Here is a 17,542-nt window from a genome sequence, read left to right on the forward strand (position 1 = left end):
CAAATTTTCCTCATCTCCATCTTAAATGATAGACCTCTTGTTCTTAATCTGTGCCCCCCCCGCCCCGGTTCTAGTTTCTTCCGTCCGTTTCCTGCCAACCTATCTACAGAAGGATTTATTTCCCACAGAGGGAGGGTAGCAGAGGTTCACCAGACTAAGCCCTGGGATGGTGGTATTGTCTGATGAGGAAAGATTGAGGAAACTGAGCTTTGTAGTGACTTGAGTTTCGAAGAATGACAGGTCACCTTATTGAAACTTTAAACATTCTTACAGGGCGTGACAGGGTAGATGTGGATACGATGTTTTTTCTGACTGGTGAGCCTAGAACCAAAGGGCACAGTCTCAGAATACAGGGCAGGCCATGTAAGAATCATAAAATATTAGAATTTACAGCGCAGCTGGTCATTCGGCCCATCAAGTCTACACTGGCCTCTGAAAGGGCACCCTACTTAAACCCACACCTCCACCCCATCCCCGTAACCCCATCTAACCTTTGGACACTCGGGGGCAATTTAGCATGGCCAATCCACCTAACCTGCACATCTTTGGATTGTGGGAGGGAAGCGGAGCACCCGGAGGAAACCCACACAGACACGGGGAGAAAGTGCAAACTCCACACAGACAGTCACCCGAGACCGGAATTGAACCCGGGACCCTGGAGCTGTGAGGCGGCACTACTAACCACTGTGTCCCTGTGTCGCCCCCGTAAAACTGAGATGACGAGGGACTTCTTCACTCTCGAGGGTGGTGAATCTTTGGAAAACTCTATCCCAGAGTGGGTTTTATGGAGGCTCAGTCATTGAGCATGTTCAAGACAGAAGTTGATCGATTTCTGGATACTAGGGATATCAAGGGTTATGGGCATGGTGGGAAAAATGGCAGAAGGAGAAGATGATCTGTTCGAATGGCAAAGCAGGCTTGATGGGCCAAGTGGCCTACTCCAGTTCCTCTGTCCCTAACTCGTCAAAAATCATGTTGTATCAATACTTTCAAGCAGCAACCTCTCTGTTCAAAATAAATTCGACATCTCAGATACAAATCTGCATCCGATCAATAAATAATACAACCATAATTCCTGTTGCTCCTCTTGTTGCCCCAGACACAGTATGAAACTACAGCAAACAATGAGAATCATCTCCAGTTTCTCGATTACAAGTCTCTCAGTCAACTCTGTTTTTTTTTTTTAAAAAGGACACTGTAACCTCTCCAGTCTGGAATGATTGGGACTGAGATACTTCTGGATTTTGGATGTTTGGCAGGGAGATTATAGAATTAGGTTAGAAGGCCTAACCAGAAGTGAGAGAACTAGAAAACACTACAGCGAGCAAATCACCTGAAACATAAAACAGTGACAGAACATCGGAAGGCAGTAACAAGAATTGTTCTACTTAGCTAAATACTTGATCTTCCCTATTTCCATCGTAACACACTGTGCTAAAATGATACCGTGAGTCTGCTGAAAATATTTCCTGATAACTTGAGTCTCGCAAAAATAAATATTTGAACTGGAGAGGTTACAGTGTACATTGTAAACTGGGATCATTTTGATAAAGTTACATTTTGAACAATTTAAAAGCTTTGCTTAATAGTTTTTTTTTTACAAGCCAGCTTTGTTCACCTATTCACAAACGACAGTGAAATAGCGTCAGGATCTTCAGCCGATACCAACGGTCTTCACTGGTTAGTCAGTCATTTCTTACCTGCTGAGGCAGCTCGCTGATCAAATACTGAGCAAACTTCTGTAGCTGATCTCTCTGTAATCGGGAGAGCGATTCAGACACTGGCGCCCGCAAACATACCGCCAAGGCCTTCAAGAGAATGAAGAAAAGATTAGCTTTCTCAAGTGGTAACTTGACAGAGTGTGGGCCAGGAGGCATTCCAGAGAACCACCAGCTCTAAGGGAGGGGGGGGGGGGGGGGGGGGGGGAGGTACTTGTTAAAAAGTTCTTGAATGACAATCACACCTGATCCTCAGTCAGGACTCGAAGAACCAGCTTCTCCAATGTGTACCTCAAGGCTATGAAAACGACTTCAAAATTGATTAGATATTGAGTGAATAATTTGTGATGGACAGAGGTCCTGAAGATCGATAATAATAATTAATACCTTCTCCCCATAGCTTCGAAGATTTTGATTTTCAATTTGTTGGGTTTACATTATTAAAATATCTCGGGAGAGCAATGAACCATAACTCCTACAACATAGTACGCACAGCAACCACTCCATGAAATAACAGGAATAAACTTAAGGGCAGCATTGTGGCGCAGTAGTTAACACCCAAGTGCGATCCCCGCCCCGGGTTACTGTCCGTGTGGAGTTTGCACATTCTCCCCGTGTCTGCATGGGTTTCACCCCCACAACCCAAAAGATGTGCAGAGTAGGTGGATTGGCCATGCTAAATTGCCCCTTAATTGGAATTTATTTTAGACAAATTGTTTAAATTTTTTTTAAAAAGGAATAAACTTAATCGCTTTTACTCTATTATATGAGAGTTCTCATAGAACCCCTACAGTGCTGGAATCGGCCCATCGAGTGTGCACCAACTCTCTGAAAGAACACTCCTCCCGCTCTACTCCCGTAACCCCACCTAACCTGTACATCTTTGGACTAAAGTGAAACAAAGACAATTCTGGGAAAGGGGTTAATTGGCCTTCTTAGTTATAAGATGATTAGATTCGAAGATCTAAACCTTTGCCTGAGGTTGCTTTGTAGTTGAAGCAAAGGTATGAAGACATCTAATTGGGTTATCATAGAATGACAGTGCAGAAGCAGGACATTCAGCCCATCAAATCTACACTGACCCCTGGAAAGAGCACCCGCACTTAAGCCCACGCCTCCACTCTATCCCCGTAACCCAGTAACCCCACCCAACCTTTTTTGGACACTAAGGGCAATTTAGCATGGCCAATCCACCTAACCTGCACATATTTGGACTGTGGGAGGAAATCGGAGCACCCACGCAGACACGGGGAGAACGTGCAGACTCCGCACAGACAGTGACCCAAGCCGGGAATCGAACCTGGGACCCTGGAGCTGTGAAGCAACTGTGCTAACCACGGTGCTACCGTGCTGCTTGGGCTCTACAGAAGGAGCGAGACATGCTAGCTGTGTTTAATTCCGTAAATGCAGATGTGGAAATGCTTGTTGTATTCGAAGAGACACCTTTGTCGTATCAACTATTTAATGTGAAATTTCTCTCTTTATTTCAGATATAAATTTACCCGGTAATGTTTGAATTATGTTGGTTCGTTACAATAAAAGGTTTTTAAAAGTGAAATTCTGTCCTTTGGTTATTTCCTCTGGTGTCATGGAGAATTCTTGCTTTTAAAAGGTTATAGTCTCTACAGGGATCCTAACCTTAAGTAGAAAATACAGCACCAAGTTTCACACAGCGGGTTCCTGCAAACAGAAATAGGACACAACTGGGAACAGGTTGAAAATTCCTTATCCAAAATGCTTGAGGCCCAGTGTGTATCAGATTTCGGAACATACTGCGCAGTTGCTACGCGCATCGAGAACTACCCATTTTAATAATCTTTTTAATAATAATCTTTGTCACAAGTAAGCTTACATTAACACTGCAATGAAGTTGCTGTGAAAAGCCCCTAGTTGCAACACGCTGGCGCCTGTTCGGGTACACAGAGGGAGAATTCAGAATGTCCAATTCACCTAACAGCACGTCTTTGAGGTCTTGTGGGAGGAAACGGGAGCACCCGGAGGAAATCCCCCCAGACACGGGGAGAACGTGCAGACTCCGCACAGGCAGTGACCCAAGCCAGGAATGGAACCTGGGACCTAGGAGCTGAAGCAACAGTGCTACTGCGCTGTCCCATGTGCATAACATTGGGAACTGCACGTGCGCAGCACGCATTGGGAACTGTGCATGCGTGGAACATTTAGAACTGCGTATGCGTGGAACATTTGGAATTGCGCATGCCCAGAACGTTGCGAACTGCGCATGCAAGGACCATTGCGAACTGGGCGTGCACAGAACATCGGGAACTGCGCATGTACAGAACATCGGGAACTGCGCGTGCACAGAACATCGGGAACTGCGCATGTACAGAACATCGGGAACTGCGCGTGCACAGAACATCGGGAACCGTGCACGCACAGAACATCGGGAACTGCGCGTGCACAGAACATTGGGAACCGTGCACGCACAGAACATCGGGAACTGCGCGTGCACAGAACATCGGGAACCGTGCACGCACAGAACATCGGGAACTGCGCGTGCACAGAACATTGGGAACTGCGCATGTACAGAACATTGGGAACTGCGCATGTACAGAACATTGGGAACTGTGCACGCACAGAACGTCGGGAACTGTGCACGTACAGAACATCGGGAACTGCGCATGTACAGAACATCGGGAACTGCGCATGTACAGAACATCGGGAACTGTGCACGTACAGAACATCGGGAACTGCGCATGTACAGAACATCGGGAACTGCGCATGTACAGAACATCGGGAACTGCGCATGCACAGAACATCGGGAACTGTGCACGAACAGAACATCGGGAGCTGCGCATGTACAGAACATCGGGAACTGCGCGTGCACAGAACATCGGGAACTGCGCATGTACAGAACATCGGGAACTGCGCGTGCACAGAACATCGGGAACTGCGCATGTACAGAACATCGGGAACTGCGCATGTACAGAACATCGGGAACTGTGCACGCACAGAACATCGGGAACCGTGCACGCACAGAACATCGGGAACTGCGCATGTACAGAACATCGGGAACTGCGCGTGCACAGAACATCGGGAACTGCGCATGTACAGAACATCGGGAACTGCGCATGTACAGAACATCGGGAACTGCGCATGTACAGAACATCGGGAACTGTGCACGCACAGAACATCGGGAACTGCGCATGTACAGAACATCGGGAACTGCGCACGCACAGAACATCGGGAACTGCGCATGCCCAGAACATCGGGAACCGTGCACGCACAGAACATCGGGAACTGCGCATGTACAGAACATCGGGAACTGCGCATGTACAGAACATCGGGAACTGTGCACGCACAGAACATCGGGAACTGTGCATGCACAGAACATCGGGAACTGTGCACGCACAGAACATCGGGAACTGTGCACGCACAGAACATCGGGAACTGTGCACGCACAGAACATCGGGAACCGTGCACGCACAGAACATCGGGAACTGTGCATGCACAGAACATCGGGAACTGCGCATGCCCAGAACATTGGGAACTGTGCACGCACAGAACATCGGGAACTGTGCACGCACAGAACATCGGGAACTGTGCACGCACAGAACATCGGGAACTGCGCACGCACAGAACATCGGGAACTGTGCACGCACAGAACATCGGGAACTGTGCACGCACAGAACATCGGGAACTGTGCACGCACAGAACATCGGGAACTGTGCACGCACAGAACATCGGGAACTGTGCACGCACAGAACATCGGGAACCGTGCACGCACAGAACGTCGGGAACTGTGCACGCACAGAACATTGTGCGGCGCCGTTGGGAACTGCGGATGTGCGGTGCATGTTGCGATTCTCCAAACTGGAAACATCATCTCCGCTCGGCCCATCTGGGCTGGAGAATCAGCAGCCCCGCCGATTCCAGCGGCCCGCGGCCAGTGCCGCGTCAAACACGCTGGCGCAAATATCGCCGATTCTCTGCACCTCGGAGAATCGCGCCCCGGCATCGGGGCGTCCGCAGTTGCGGCGATTCCCCAGTCCGGTGCGGGGCTCGGAGAATCGCCCCTGTAGTTAACCATTTAAAAAAAACCACTAAATCCCAACTGACCGCATAAAGGGGTCAATGCTTGATCTGGCTGACACAACAACAACTTTTACTTAAAAAGCACCTTTACTGTATTGGAGCATCGTGAGGCGATTCCCTGGAGCATTCAGCAATAATACATGACACCAAACCATATTGGGACAGACGATAATCACAAACGGCTACTGTGCAGGCACGGCAAGTGATTCGGAAAGCTAACAGAATGTTGTCATTTATTCTGAGGTGAATTGAATTCAAAGTAGGGAGACTATGTTCCAATTGTACAGGGCACCTCGGAGGCCACATTTGGAGCACTGCCGACAGAACTGGCCTCCTTATCTAAGGAAAGATACAAGGAAGCAGTTCAGAGAATGTTTACTCGACCAATACCTGGAATGGACGGGTTGCCTTATGGGGAACGTTTGGCCAGGCTGGGCTTGTAGCTTCTGGAGTTTAGAAGAGGTGCCAGACGTGGAATATAATTGTGAATGTTTGTCTTTTGAGATTTATTCTGTTAGGGGATGTGGGCATCCACATCTGACAAGGTCAAGGTAGTTGATGCCCACCATAATTGGCGTTGATTGGTGAGATCATTTCACAGGGCAGTTGAGGGTCAACCACATTGCTGTGGGTCTGGAGTCACTTGTAGACCAGATCGGGTAAGGACGGCAGATTTCCTTCCCTAAAGGACATTACTGAACCAGATGGGTTTTAGCAAAAATCAGTGATAGTTTCCTGGTCACTATTACTGAGGATAGCTTTTAATTCCAGAATTGTTCATTGAATTTTAAATTCCGCCAGCTGCCTTGGTAGGATTTGAACCCATATTCGCAGAGGATTAGCCTGGAACTCTTGATTACTAGTCCGGTAACATCATCACTCTGCCACCATGTCCCCATATCATATTGAAGTTGTACTGAGGCACCCAAGAGTGGAAGGTGCTGCATGGTGAAAAGTTGAATTTTATTGCACTTCCTTCAATTTAGAAGCCAAAATATTTGGCATTGTACATTTATGAATAAACTATGGGTGCGATTCAGCGGACTTGAGTTAAAGTCCATTGAATGACACGTTTATCGGGGCCTTCTCCAGTTCCTGCAGTGCTGAGAAACACGCCGCTATTCAATGGCTCTTTTGCCTTTTTTTGGGGGGGGGGGGGGGGGGGGGGGGGGGGGGGCCTCGAGAGATTCTCCCCGCCAAGGCCTCACTTAGAGGCACGCTCGCCAGCAGAAAAGGCACCTCGCAGATCGGGGCGCCATTTTGGCTGGCTGCCCCAATCCCCTCGCCACTCCCCCATTTTGACTGCTCCCTCACCTCACCCCCCCCCCTTCAACCCCATGGGGGGGGGGGGGAGGGGGGGTGGGTGCCCATGGCAACCCCCCCCCCCCAACCTGGTAAGGCCCACCCCGGCTTGATTTCTGGCAATGTCAACCTGGCCACGGCCACCTGGGGGTCTCCAATGGCTAGGAGACCTCCCCCCCCACAGTTGCCATAATGCCTGGTCCATGTTTGTGTGGACCAGCACTGAACAGCGCCCTGGCAAAGTCTCCCAGGGGTAGCCGTCACGTTCCAGGCGCAGAATAAATCTGGGGAAGATATATGAGCCATACAGCTCATTTAAATATGCTGACCGAGATTACACCCAGTTGATTGCGAGATCCCGATCGCGATGTCTCGCGAGTTTCTGTTGAATCTCGTGAGACATTTCGAGCATCGCGAATTGCGCGAGAACGGCCTTGTCCAGACACGGGTGTCCAGACAACGAGGCAGCTGAATCACGCCCTACAATTGGGGGGAATGTCTTTACTGAATAATGAGACGAGTATGCAAGGATACATCAGAGCTCCTAGCCATGCATCATCCTTTAAGCCTCTGTCCCTGGATTACACAACCAATGCTCAACGCGGACAGGGCAACTCCTTAATCCATCTCCTTGCCTGCTCCAAAAAACAATTCAAATTCAGATCGAATCCAATTCATGGTCCCCACAAGTGAGACATACTAGATTGAAGCTGGCAACAACAGGCATTACACCTGATCTCGGGCTTGATCCTATGCTTGATCTCAACCAAAAGTCGAAGATCAAGTTGGTCAAGTATGTTAATTGGTAGATAAGCCAAACAAGGGGGAAAAACGCCAGGAAATGATTGCTCCTTAAGAGTTAAGCCTGTCCAATAGAAAACAAGACACAGCTAGTTCCCTGGGTTCATCAATGTAAGGCATGATTCATAGGCTGATCATAAGCTGAATAAAAACTCAAATATACATGGAAACCAGGAGAAGGACATTTCCAGTACTATCGGGAGGATATTCAGTCTAATAATCCCATTCCTCCTCTTTATTCAGCCTATGTACCTGCACCCGATGAAATGGCTGAGTTGATGACCAACTCTCAGAAACATAGCTACAAGCTACAACAACCCAAGACTTCTACTCTCCTCTTCCTTGGAATGGTGCAGAGTGAGATAGGGCACGAGAGAGAGCGAGAGAGAGAGCGCGAGTGAGAGAGGATGCATCACCTCTCTTTTCAATTTGTCCAGTATCAAACAGTACATCTACTACAACAAGGTTACTTTGCAAAGCCTGAACTTTCTTTTAACTTTTCCCCACAAGAGTGCCAGAAAGGCTACAAACCCACCATTACTCATTCAGTACCGCTTATACAGGAACAATGCCAAAGGTATGTGGAGGTATGTTATTTATTAACAGAATGTTTAATCTTGGTTTCATTCTACAAATACCCTTCGACAGCCAAATACTTATGCTTTTAAAGGCCCAATCGGGGGAGAGATTAAGGGGTCACAGTGGTTAGCACAGTTGCTTCTCAGCCCCGGGGTCCCAGGTTCGATTCCCCGTATTGGGTCACTGCCTGTTTGGAGTCTGCATGCTCTCCCAGTGTCTGTGTTGGGCTTCCTCCTGGTGCTCCGGTTTCCTCCCAAAAAGTCCAAAGATGTCCAGGTTAAGTGGATTGGCCATGATCAATTGCCATTAGGTTAGGTGGGGTTACTGGGTTACGGGGACAGGGTGGAGGTGTGGGCTTAAGTGGGGTGCTCTTTCCAAGAGCCGGTACAGACTCGATGGGCCAAATGGCCTTCTTCTGCACTGTAAATTCTATGATTATGAAGAGAAATTGCTTCAAAGGGACTTGTATTCCTGGGAATATTCAAGGTTCAGGGGCAATTTGATTAAGATTTTGAGGCTTTTGAAGGAATCTATCGAGTACATTTTTTTTCTCACTGTGGGGAGACCAGGACATGGGGAAAAAAACCTTAAAGTCTGAGCTGGGTCAATCAGGAGACAGGTTAAGAAACACCTCAATACAAAAGAGTGACAGAAGCTTGGAATTCTCATTCACAAGCAGCAGCAGAGACTTGCTCAGTTTTAATTGAATCGGAGTTCAATAGATTTCTGTTATTAAGGCAGTCAAGGGATACAGAGTCAAGGCAGATGGATGGAGTTAAGATATAGATCTGCCGTGATCTCATTAATAATAATCATTAAGTGTTACAAATAGGCTTACATTAGCACTGCGATGAAGTTACTGTGAAAATCCCCTCGTCGCCACATTACGGCACCTGTTCGGGTGCACTGAGGGAGAATTCAGAATGTCCAATTCACTTAGCAAGCACGTCTTTCGGGACTTGTGGGAGGAAACCGGAGCAACCAGAGGAAACCCCCGAAGACACGGGGAGAGCATGCAGACCGCACAGACAGGAGAGCGAGGAGAGCGAAGAGAAAAGACAGAAGAGAGAGAAAGGGAGACCTATTTACCTTCCCTTCTCTCTTCAGAGATCTATGGACAACATGTCAAGGAGGAGAGGCTCGAGGGGCTGAATGGACTTCTCCTGTTCCTTTGTTCCCAACCCCATTGGAGGCTGCATCTGGCTGTTCTTAATCGGGACATCCTATCTACCAGACCAAAACTGACCTTTCTAATCCCTTACCCTCTCCATTGCCACTCACTGCCCTGACTTCGCCCCACTACCACCGAAACTTTCATCCATTCCGGTGACACTTGAAAACCTAGCTAGCTATCCCCATGCCCTCCTGGATTGGCCAGCCAGCCTCCAATCACCCGAATCTCTGATAGCCTATACCACGTTCTGCTCCCCTGTCGCTCCTGTCCCTGCTGATCTACACGGTCTCCCTAAATCCCGGCAAGGCAATTTTTCTTCTTCGTGTTGGAATTGCATAATGGCGCCTCAGTAACCTCCCCCAGTCTCACCAACATCACTCCAACACCTTCCCAAACTCTTCGTTCCTGAGGCATACATCCATCTTTCCGGAATCCATGCCTTTCCATGCTCTGGAATTCCATCCATGAGCCCCTCCAGTCCTTTCAGACTCTTTTCGAAATTCACCTCCTTGACCTAGATTTTGGTCACCCCCGCTAATAAGCTTCTTTAACTCAGCATCTATTTTGCTCAATTTCACCTCCGAGAAATGCCTTTGGGATGCTGTTCAATCCATCAAAAGTGCGACATAAACTGCAACTTGTTGTGACTTCCATTGGCACCAACATCACCCATCAGCTTCTGTAGTTACATTCAATTTAAACGACACTTACCTGCCATTCATTCTCCTAATCAGGAACAAGTAAGCACCCTCTAAACTTTAATAGGTTCCTTTTCCATGCATTAATTAAATGAACATGCAGCATCGCTAAGAAACTCATTTGGTTTTATAACGCAATGCCTTTTAACTTTTATTACTAATGCAGGAACACAGTTTACAGCACAGAAGGAGGCCAGTTGGCCCATCATGTCTGTAATGGTTAAAAAGAGAGAGTTATGCAGCATATTAGAACATACAGTGCAGAAGGAGGCCATTCGGCCCATCGAGTCTGCACCGACCCACTTAAGCCCTCACTTCCACTCTCTTCCCATAACCCAATAACCCCATCTAACCTTTTTGGACACTGAGGGGCAATTTAGTATGGCCAATCCACCTAACCTGCACGTCTCTGGACTGTGGGTGGAAACCGGAGCACCCGGAGGAAACCCACGCAGACACAGGGAGAACGTGCAGACTCCACACAGACAGCGACCCTGCGGGGAATCGAACCTGGGACCCTGGCGCTGTGAAGCCACAGTCCTAGCCACGTGTGCTACCATGCTGCCCGTGTACTACCGTGCTGCCCTTATTCCAGCTCTTGTTCAATAGTCCTGTAGGTTACAGGACATTGAGTGCATATCCAAATCATTTTTAAATTAAACATTTTTTTTTTTTTAAAAGAGTACCCAATTCTTTCCCCCCCCCCCCCCCCAATTAAAGGGCAATTTAGTGTGGCCAACCCACCTACCCTGCACATCATTTTTGGGTTGTGTGGGGTGAGACCCACACAGACACGGGGAGAATGTGCAAACTGCATATCCAAATCTGATGTGGGTTTCTACCTATACCGATCCCTGGGTGAAAATAAAACTCCCGTTCCCCTTTAGTCCTTGTGCCAATTGCTTTAATGCCCGTCATGAATTTGCCTGGCAACAGCAGTAAAACGAATTTAACGGAACATAACAGGATGTGATCTGCCCAGCAACAGGTAGAAATCTGCCTAGAGACAGCAGCAACCAGTATTCAAAAGACTGGATGAGATGCGTCTCATCCAGTAACGAGATTAGACAGCAGTTTATAAGAATCAGATGTGAATAGATTACAAGCAGAAGCAGTTTACCTAGACCATTGGGAAGGTCAATGAGGTATACATATGATAATATGTAGAGTCAAGGATAGCAGCAGACAGGCAAATACACAGGAGGCCAAATCAAAGTGGAATGAACGTTTAACTGTACAGAGCCTCGGAAGCAAGAGAGGCCAGTTAACACCTAGCAGGCCCAGAAGCAGATACGGCAGTTTTCAGCCACCATGCCAGAAAGGTCAAGTTTTGCGTCTAACAGTCTCCAAATCTTAAGAGCCAAGGCAGTGCAGAAAACATTCGTAAAGGCAGTTTAAATATCTTTGGTGGAATAGGACAAGATGTTTCCCAGACTTAATTATCACCCGGTATTGTGTGGTAACTATAAGATAGTTTTAACTAATAGATTGATTTAATTTCAATGTAGTTTGGGCAAAACGGGAAAATCTGAAGGAGTTCAGGGATCGCAGATATATTTTGCAACAAGGGTTACGTTGTACATAAGTGGCGTGATTAGTAATTCATATACTGGAATTGTCATAGAGTAGTCCAGTTCCTGTGTATATTCTTTACTTAATTAATAACAATAATAATAATCACTTATTGTCACAAGTAGGCTTCAATGAAGTTACTGTGAAAAGCCCCGAGTCGCTAGAATGCTCTATTCCTGGGAACAGCTTTGTAAGTCACCTCGAATTGTCTTAAACAGCCGAATGGAAACACAGCAATAGGAACAGCGAGGAGGCTTTGCTGAATTACAAGGCAAAGCAAGCTGGCTTGGCAAAGAAAAGGAAAACCTGAACAATCTCCACATGCTACAGGAATCCCTCAGGACAAAATGTATTCATGTGGAAGATGACAAAGAGAAGCAAAATTAAGTTACAGTCACTCTGAACAAATAGAAGAACAAGTTGCCAGAGGAGACCAATAATATTAATCGCTTATTGTCACAAGTAGGCTTCAATGAAGTTACTGTGAAAAGCCCCTAGTCACCACATTCCGGCGCCTATTCGGGGAGGCCAGTACTAAGCAATGTCTCCCAAGGAAACCCTCTCAAGTGAGATCACATCCATCTTGTGATGCTGTGACCAGAACGGTACATGGCCCTCCAGTTCCACTCCAAACAGCATTCTGCATGGTTCCAGCATAATATCCCTGCGTTTGTTTTAATGCCTTGGTTAACAAAGGAAACAATCTGGTCTGCTTTCTTCCCCACCTCATATCCAGCTGTCCCATAGGGTAAGAATAGAATAGACTCCCTAAAGTGCTGAATGAGGCCATTCAGCCCATCGAGTCTGCACCGACCTACTGAAAGAGCACCTACCTAGGTCCATGCCCTCACCCTATCCCCGTAACCCCACCTAACCTATTAGAGACTAAGGGACAATTTAGCATTGGCAAGGGGCGGCACGATGGCACAGTGGTTAGCACTGCTGCCTCACGGCACTGAGGATGCAGGTTCGATCCCAGCCCCAGGTCACTGTCCGTGTGGAGTTTGCGCATTCTCCCCGTGTTTGCATGGGTTTCACCCCCACAACCAAAAAGTGTGCAGATGAGGTGGATTGGCCACGCTAAATTGCCCCTTAAGTGGAAAAAAATAATTGGGTACTCGAAAGTTTATAATAAATAAATAATTAACTTGCCTAATCCACCTAACCTGCACATATTTGGACTATGGGAGGAAACCGGAGCACCCGTAAAAAACCCACGCAGACATGGGGATAACGTACAAACTCTACACAGGCAGTGACCCAGGGCTGGAATTGAACCCGTGTCCCTGACGCTGCGAGGCATCAGTGCTAACCACTGTGTTGCCCGCACCAGATCTGTGGACACACACTCCAATAGATCTAAGTTCCACCACAACATACTGTACCAAAAGGAACAGCAACCCAGGGTAAATCATGCAATCGCTGGGACAATACTTGAAAGCAGTGGTACGCCGTGTTCACTCAAGCATCGCAAAGAGTTTAGATTTCCCAGAAGAGGCAGCACTCCAGATTGGGAGTGCCCTGACATAAGAGTTTTCTACAGGTGTAGACCCTGGGGTTATTAGTCCATGTCGATCTTAAATCGTCAACAAGTCTTGGTGTTCGGATTAGGATTTGACCACAAGTGAGGTGGGTACAGCAGGCCTTCGCAAACGTCCACATCCGCAAAACCTGATGATATACAAGCGTCGATTAGACTGAGCGACTGGGGTTCAAGGTCTGGTCTAACACGGTCTGGGAATCTCCGTGTGGCACCACAGCTGACCACCTCTGCTCCAGGAAGGTTTATTCAAAACAGAGATGCCATTCCCTTTCATATTACGTTATTTGCCCCAAAGCCAAATCAAACCGAAAATCAGACACTGGCCACAATGAGAGATGTTCACTAAGCACATTAATCCAACTCAATTCATGGAAAGGAAATCTGCCACCCTACCTGGTGTGCCCCAGCCGTCAACTCTTGGTGCCTTCTGGGCAACTGGTAATGGACAACAACAGAAATAAAAAAGGCTGCTTCTCCAAACGTCACCCACATCCCAAGAACAAAAATCCATAAAAATTCAAACAGGGTGCCGCATAAACAACTCCGGCTGATTTAAGAGGGTTTCGCAAAGCAAATTGGACGCTGTGACTGAGGCAAGGCAGTGACCAGAGCCAAAGATTTACAGATCGGCCTTTTTATTTACTGTTCCAGCACAGTGAATTATTCAATTACTGAAAGACACTCTGACCTGAGCACAGGGACACAACATACATAAGTGAGCAAATTATCATGAATTATGTTACACTTGCAGCCCACAGCTGTTAAGGTTCCAAATGCAATATTTAACTCTCGCTGAAGAAGAAAACTGCCGCTGGATAGATGTGAAAGAAAGAGCTGAAGGAATAAACTGCATCATCCCCAAGTCCTTCTCCGAGGAAGCTTTTTCTCCAAGGTTATTTTGGCTCAAGGGAGAGAAGGCAAACCTCGATCTATTTCACTGCTCGGTCTACAAAATTATGAAGGCAAGAGACAGAGTGAATAGTCGGAGACATTTTCCCCAGGGTAGAGGGGTCAATTACTAGGGGGCATAGCTTTAAGGTGTGAGGGTCAAGGTTTAGAGGAGATGTACGAGGCAAGGTTTTTTTTACACAGAGGGTAGTGGGTGCCTGGAACTGGCTGCCGGAGGAGGGGTGGAAGCAGGGACGATAGTGACGTTTAAGGGGCATCTTAACAAATACATAAATAGGATGGGAATAGAGGGATACGGACCCAGGAAGTATGGAAGATTTTAGTTTAGACGGGCAGCATGGTCGGCACAGGCTTGGAGGGCCGAAGGGCCTGTTCCTGTGCTGTACTTTTCTTTGCTCTTTCTGCTAGCTGTGCAGAAAAAAAATGATACAAAACAGGGTCTATTTCAGCCAGTCACTGTCCATTACACATCAACTTTGCTCACTCCGGGGGAAAGTGAAGGGGAGTAAGGTGCAGGAGTCGATCACACTAAACAAACGCGCAGATGTTGAGAACTTACAGAAGCTACCTCCTTTTAAAATTAAAAACAAATTGCAGTCCAGCCAATCACATTTAAGGGGGGGGGGGAGAAATCAAAAACTGTGATGGTTCAAGGAAAGAGCAATGGTGTGGGGTTTAGGGGAGAGAGCTCCGTTGTTCAGCCTGCTGTGACACAGGAAAAATGGACTCCCGTGTCGTCATCCAGACAGTTGCAAGAAACCACGATCGGTACAACTCCCAAAACATTGCCACGTTCCCAACTCCGAAGCGGTGAAGAGGGGTTCCGAGCAAAATTGTCAGGGGACATAACATGTGCAGAGTAAATGCACCCCAGTACTTTGCGTACTGATCAGTTTGACTGGCAAATCAAGACTCCAGATCTTTCAGATATAAATGTCCAGCCATCTATTATCTAATTAGCTTCACTTATCTAAATGAAGGAGCAGCGTATGTGTGTTTTATTTTACATGTGCAGGAACATTTCTGCTTTGTAACTGGGATAAACTATTCTGGTTAAGACAACAGGTTAAGAGATTCCTACATCTTTGGCCAGAATTTTGGTCATGCGAACATATGAATTAGGAGCAGGAGGAAGTCACTCGGTTCCTCGAGCCTGTTCCGCCATTCAATAAGATCATCCACCCCACCCCCGAAAAAGCCTGTCCACCATCTACAAGGTACAAGTCAGGAGTGTGATGGAACACTCCCCAATTGCCTGGATGAGTGCAGCTCCAACAATATTCAAGAAGCTCGACACCATCCAGGACAAAGCAGCCCGCTTGATTGCTCCCCCTTCCACAAACATTCAAACCTTCCAGCACCGACGAACAGTGGCAGCCGTGTGTACCGTCTACAAGATGCACTGCAAGAACTCACCAAGATTCCTTGGACAGCACCTTCCAATCTAGAAGGACAAGAGCAGCAGATACCTGGGAACACCACCATCTGGAGGTTCCCCTCCAAGTCACTCACCATCCTGATTCGGAAATATATCGGAATTCCTTCACTCTCGCTGGGTGAAAATCCTGGAACTCCCTCCCTAACAGCATTGTGGGTGTACCTACACCTCGGGAGCTGCAGCAATTCCAGAAGGTAACACACCACCACCTTCTGAAGGGCAGCTAGAGTTAGGCAATAAATGCTGGCCGAAGCAACAACGCCCACAAACCATAAATCCATAAAAAAATCTAGTTCAGCCGTAAACATTTTCAAAGACTCCGTTCCTGCTGCCTTTTGAGAGAAAGGGAGTTCTGAAGACTCGCGCCCTCAAAAAACTTTCTCCTGACAGTCTTACAGGAGTGACCCCTTATTTTTAAACAGTGACCCCAGTTCTAGATTCTCCCACATGAGGAAACAGCCTCTCCACATCCACGCTGACAATACCCCTCAGGATCTAAAAGGTTTCGATCAAGTTGCTTCTTACTCTTCTGAACTCCAGCGGATACAAACCTGATCCCTCCGATCTTTCTTCATTAGACAACCTGCCCATTCCAGATATTGGTCTAGTAAAAATTCTCTGAAATGTTCCTAACACATTTACATCTTCCCTTAGACAAGGAGACCAATACTGTACACACTGCTCCAAATGTGGCCTCACCATAGCCCCGTACAACTGGAGCATAACTTCCCTACTTCTGTATTCAATTCACCTTGCAATAAACAATTACATTCTGCTTTCCGAATTATTTTCTGTGTCTGCATACTAGCCTTTTGTGGTTGTCATCTGTCCTAATATGGTTTGAAGTCACACTCTGTTGGTTAATGCTCCAGGAAATCGCCCCGGAATGCTTTAATACAGTAAAGGTGCTATTTAAATTCAAATTGTTGTTGTTCAAACCAGATTAGCATGGTCCCTTTATGTGGTTAGTTGAGATTTTAACAACAATGTTTGTTGAATTTCAAAAGTTTAAACTGATGACCTCCAAATCTCCAGTCCAGCATTAGGGCCATTACACAATCGTATCAACTAAATTCAGAGATTAGACTTGGGCCCGACGAGTTCTGGTTTCGATGGGACAAACTCGCCAAGTTTCAGCACGTCGATTTTACAAACCTGTCTTGGTAATACCCTGTTACGGTTCACATTTCCCTCTGTCTACCAGAGTTTCACTTGGGCTGGCTCCATTTCAGCGTAAAGATGAAGCATCATCACCTATCACCCTGTCGATGATGATTCAGCCTCAAACCTTACACCGGAGCACAATGAATAATTCAGCACATGAAACAGGTTTCCCCAAAATATCCCGGGAAAAATACCGACAGTGGATTTTCCCCAGTGCAAAGATCATGTGGTGTTAAAATGAGCGTTAGACTGCTCGACGGTGATGTCAGGAAGCACTTATTCTGCACAGAGGATGGTTCAAATCTTGAAAGCTTTTCCCATTTGTATCCCGGATTTTTATTCCCCCTATATAGTTTCTAATTTAATAATCAAGATGATGGAGTTTATTCCATCCTATCAGCCCTTCTTTAAAAAGCACCAGACATACGTTACCAGATTCAAACTGCTTCTTCGGGAGCTCAGATTTGGCAGGGCAGTGTTCCACTCTAACTGTGCCATGTCTGAATGCTCAGCTATTATTGGACAGCAAGGTTATTGGGGGGGGGACGGGACCTTTCAACCCCACGACCACTCCTACCTAGAAGGACATGG

At 47.0% G+C, this 17,542-nt stretch overlaps 1 protein-coding gene across 3 annotated transcripts in view; it reads right to left on the reverse strand.

The window, feature by feature from the left end:
* The window catches only part of zswim8 (zinc finger, SWIM-type containing 8), a 197,350-nt gene that overhangs the window by 79,326 nt on the left and 100,482 nt on the right, over positions 1-17,542 (reverse strand). For all 3 annotated transcript variants that reach the window (XM_038782798.1, XM_038782796.1, XM_038782797.1), the window contains exon 6: positions 1,701-1,808. In XM_038782798.1, coding sequence (XP_038638726.1) covers positions 1,701-1,808 — 108 coding nt within the window. The remainder of the gene's footprint in view (positions 1-1,700; positions 1,809-17,542) is intronic.

Source organism: Scyliorhinus canicula, chromosome 22 (assembly GCF_902713615.1).
Source record: "Scyliorhinus canicula chromosome 22, sScyCan1.1, whole genome shotgun sequence".
Classification (NCBI taxonomy): Eukaryota; Metazoa; Chordata; class Chondrichthyes; order Carcharhiniformes; family Scyliorhinidae; genus Scyliorhinus; species Scyliorhinus canicula.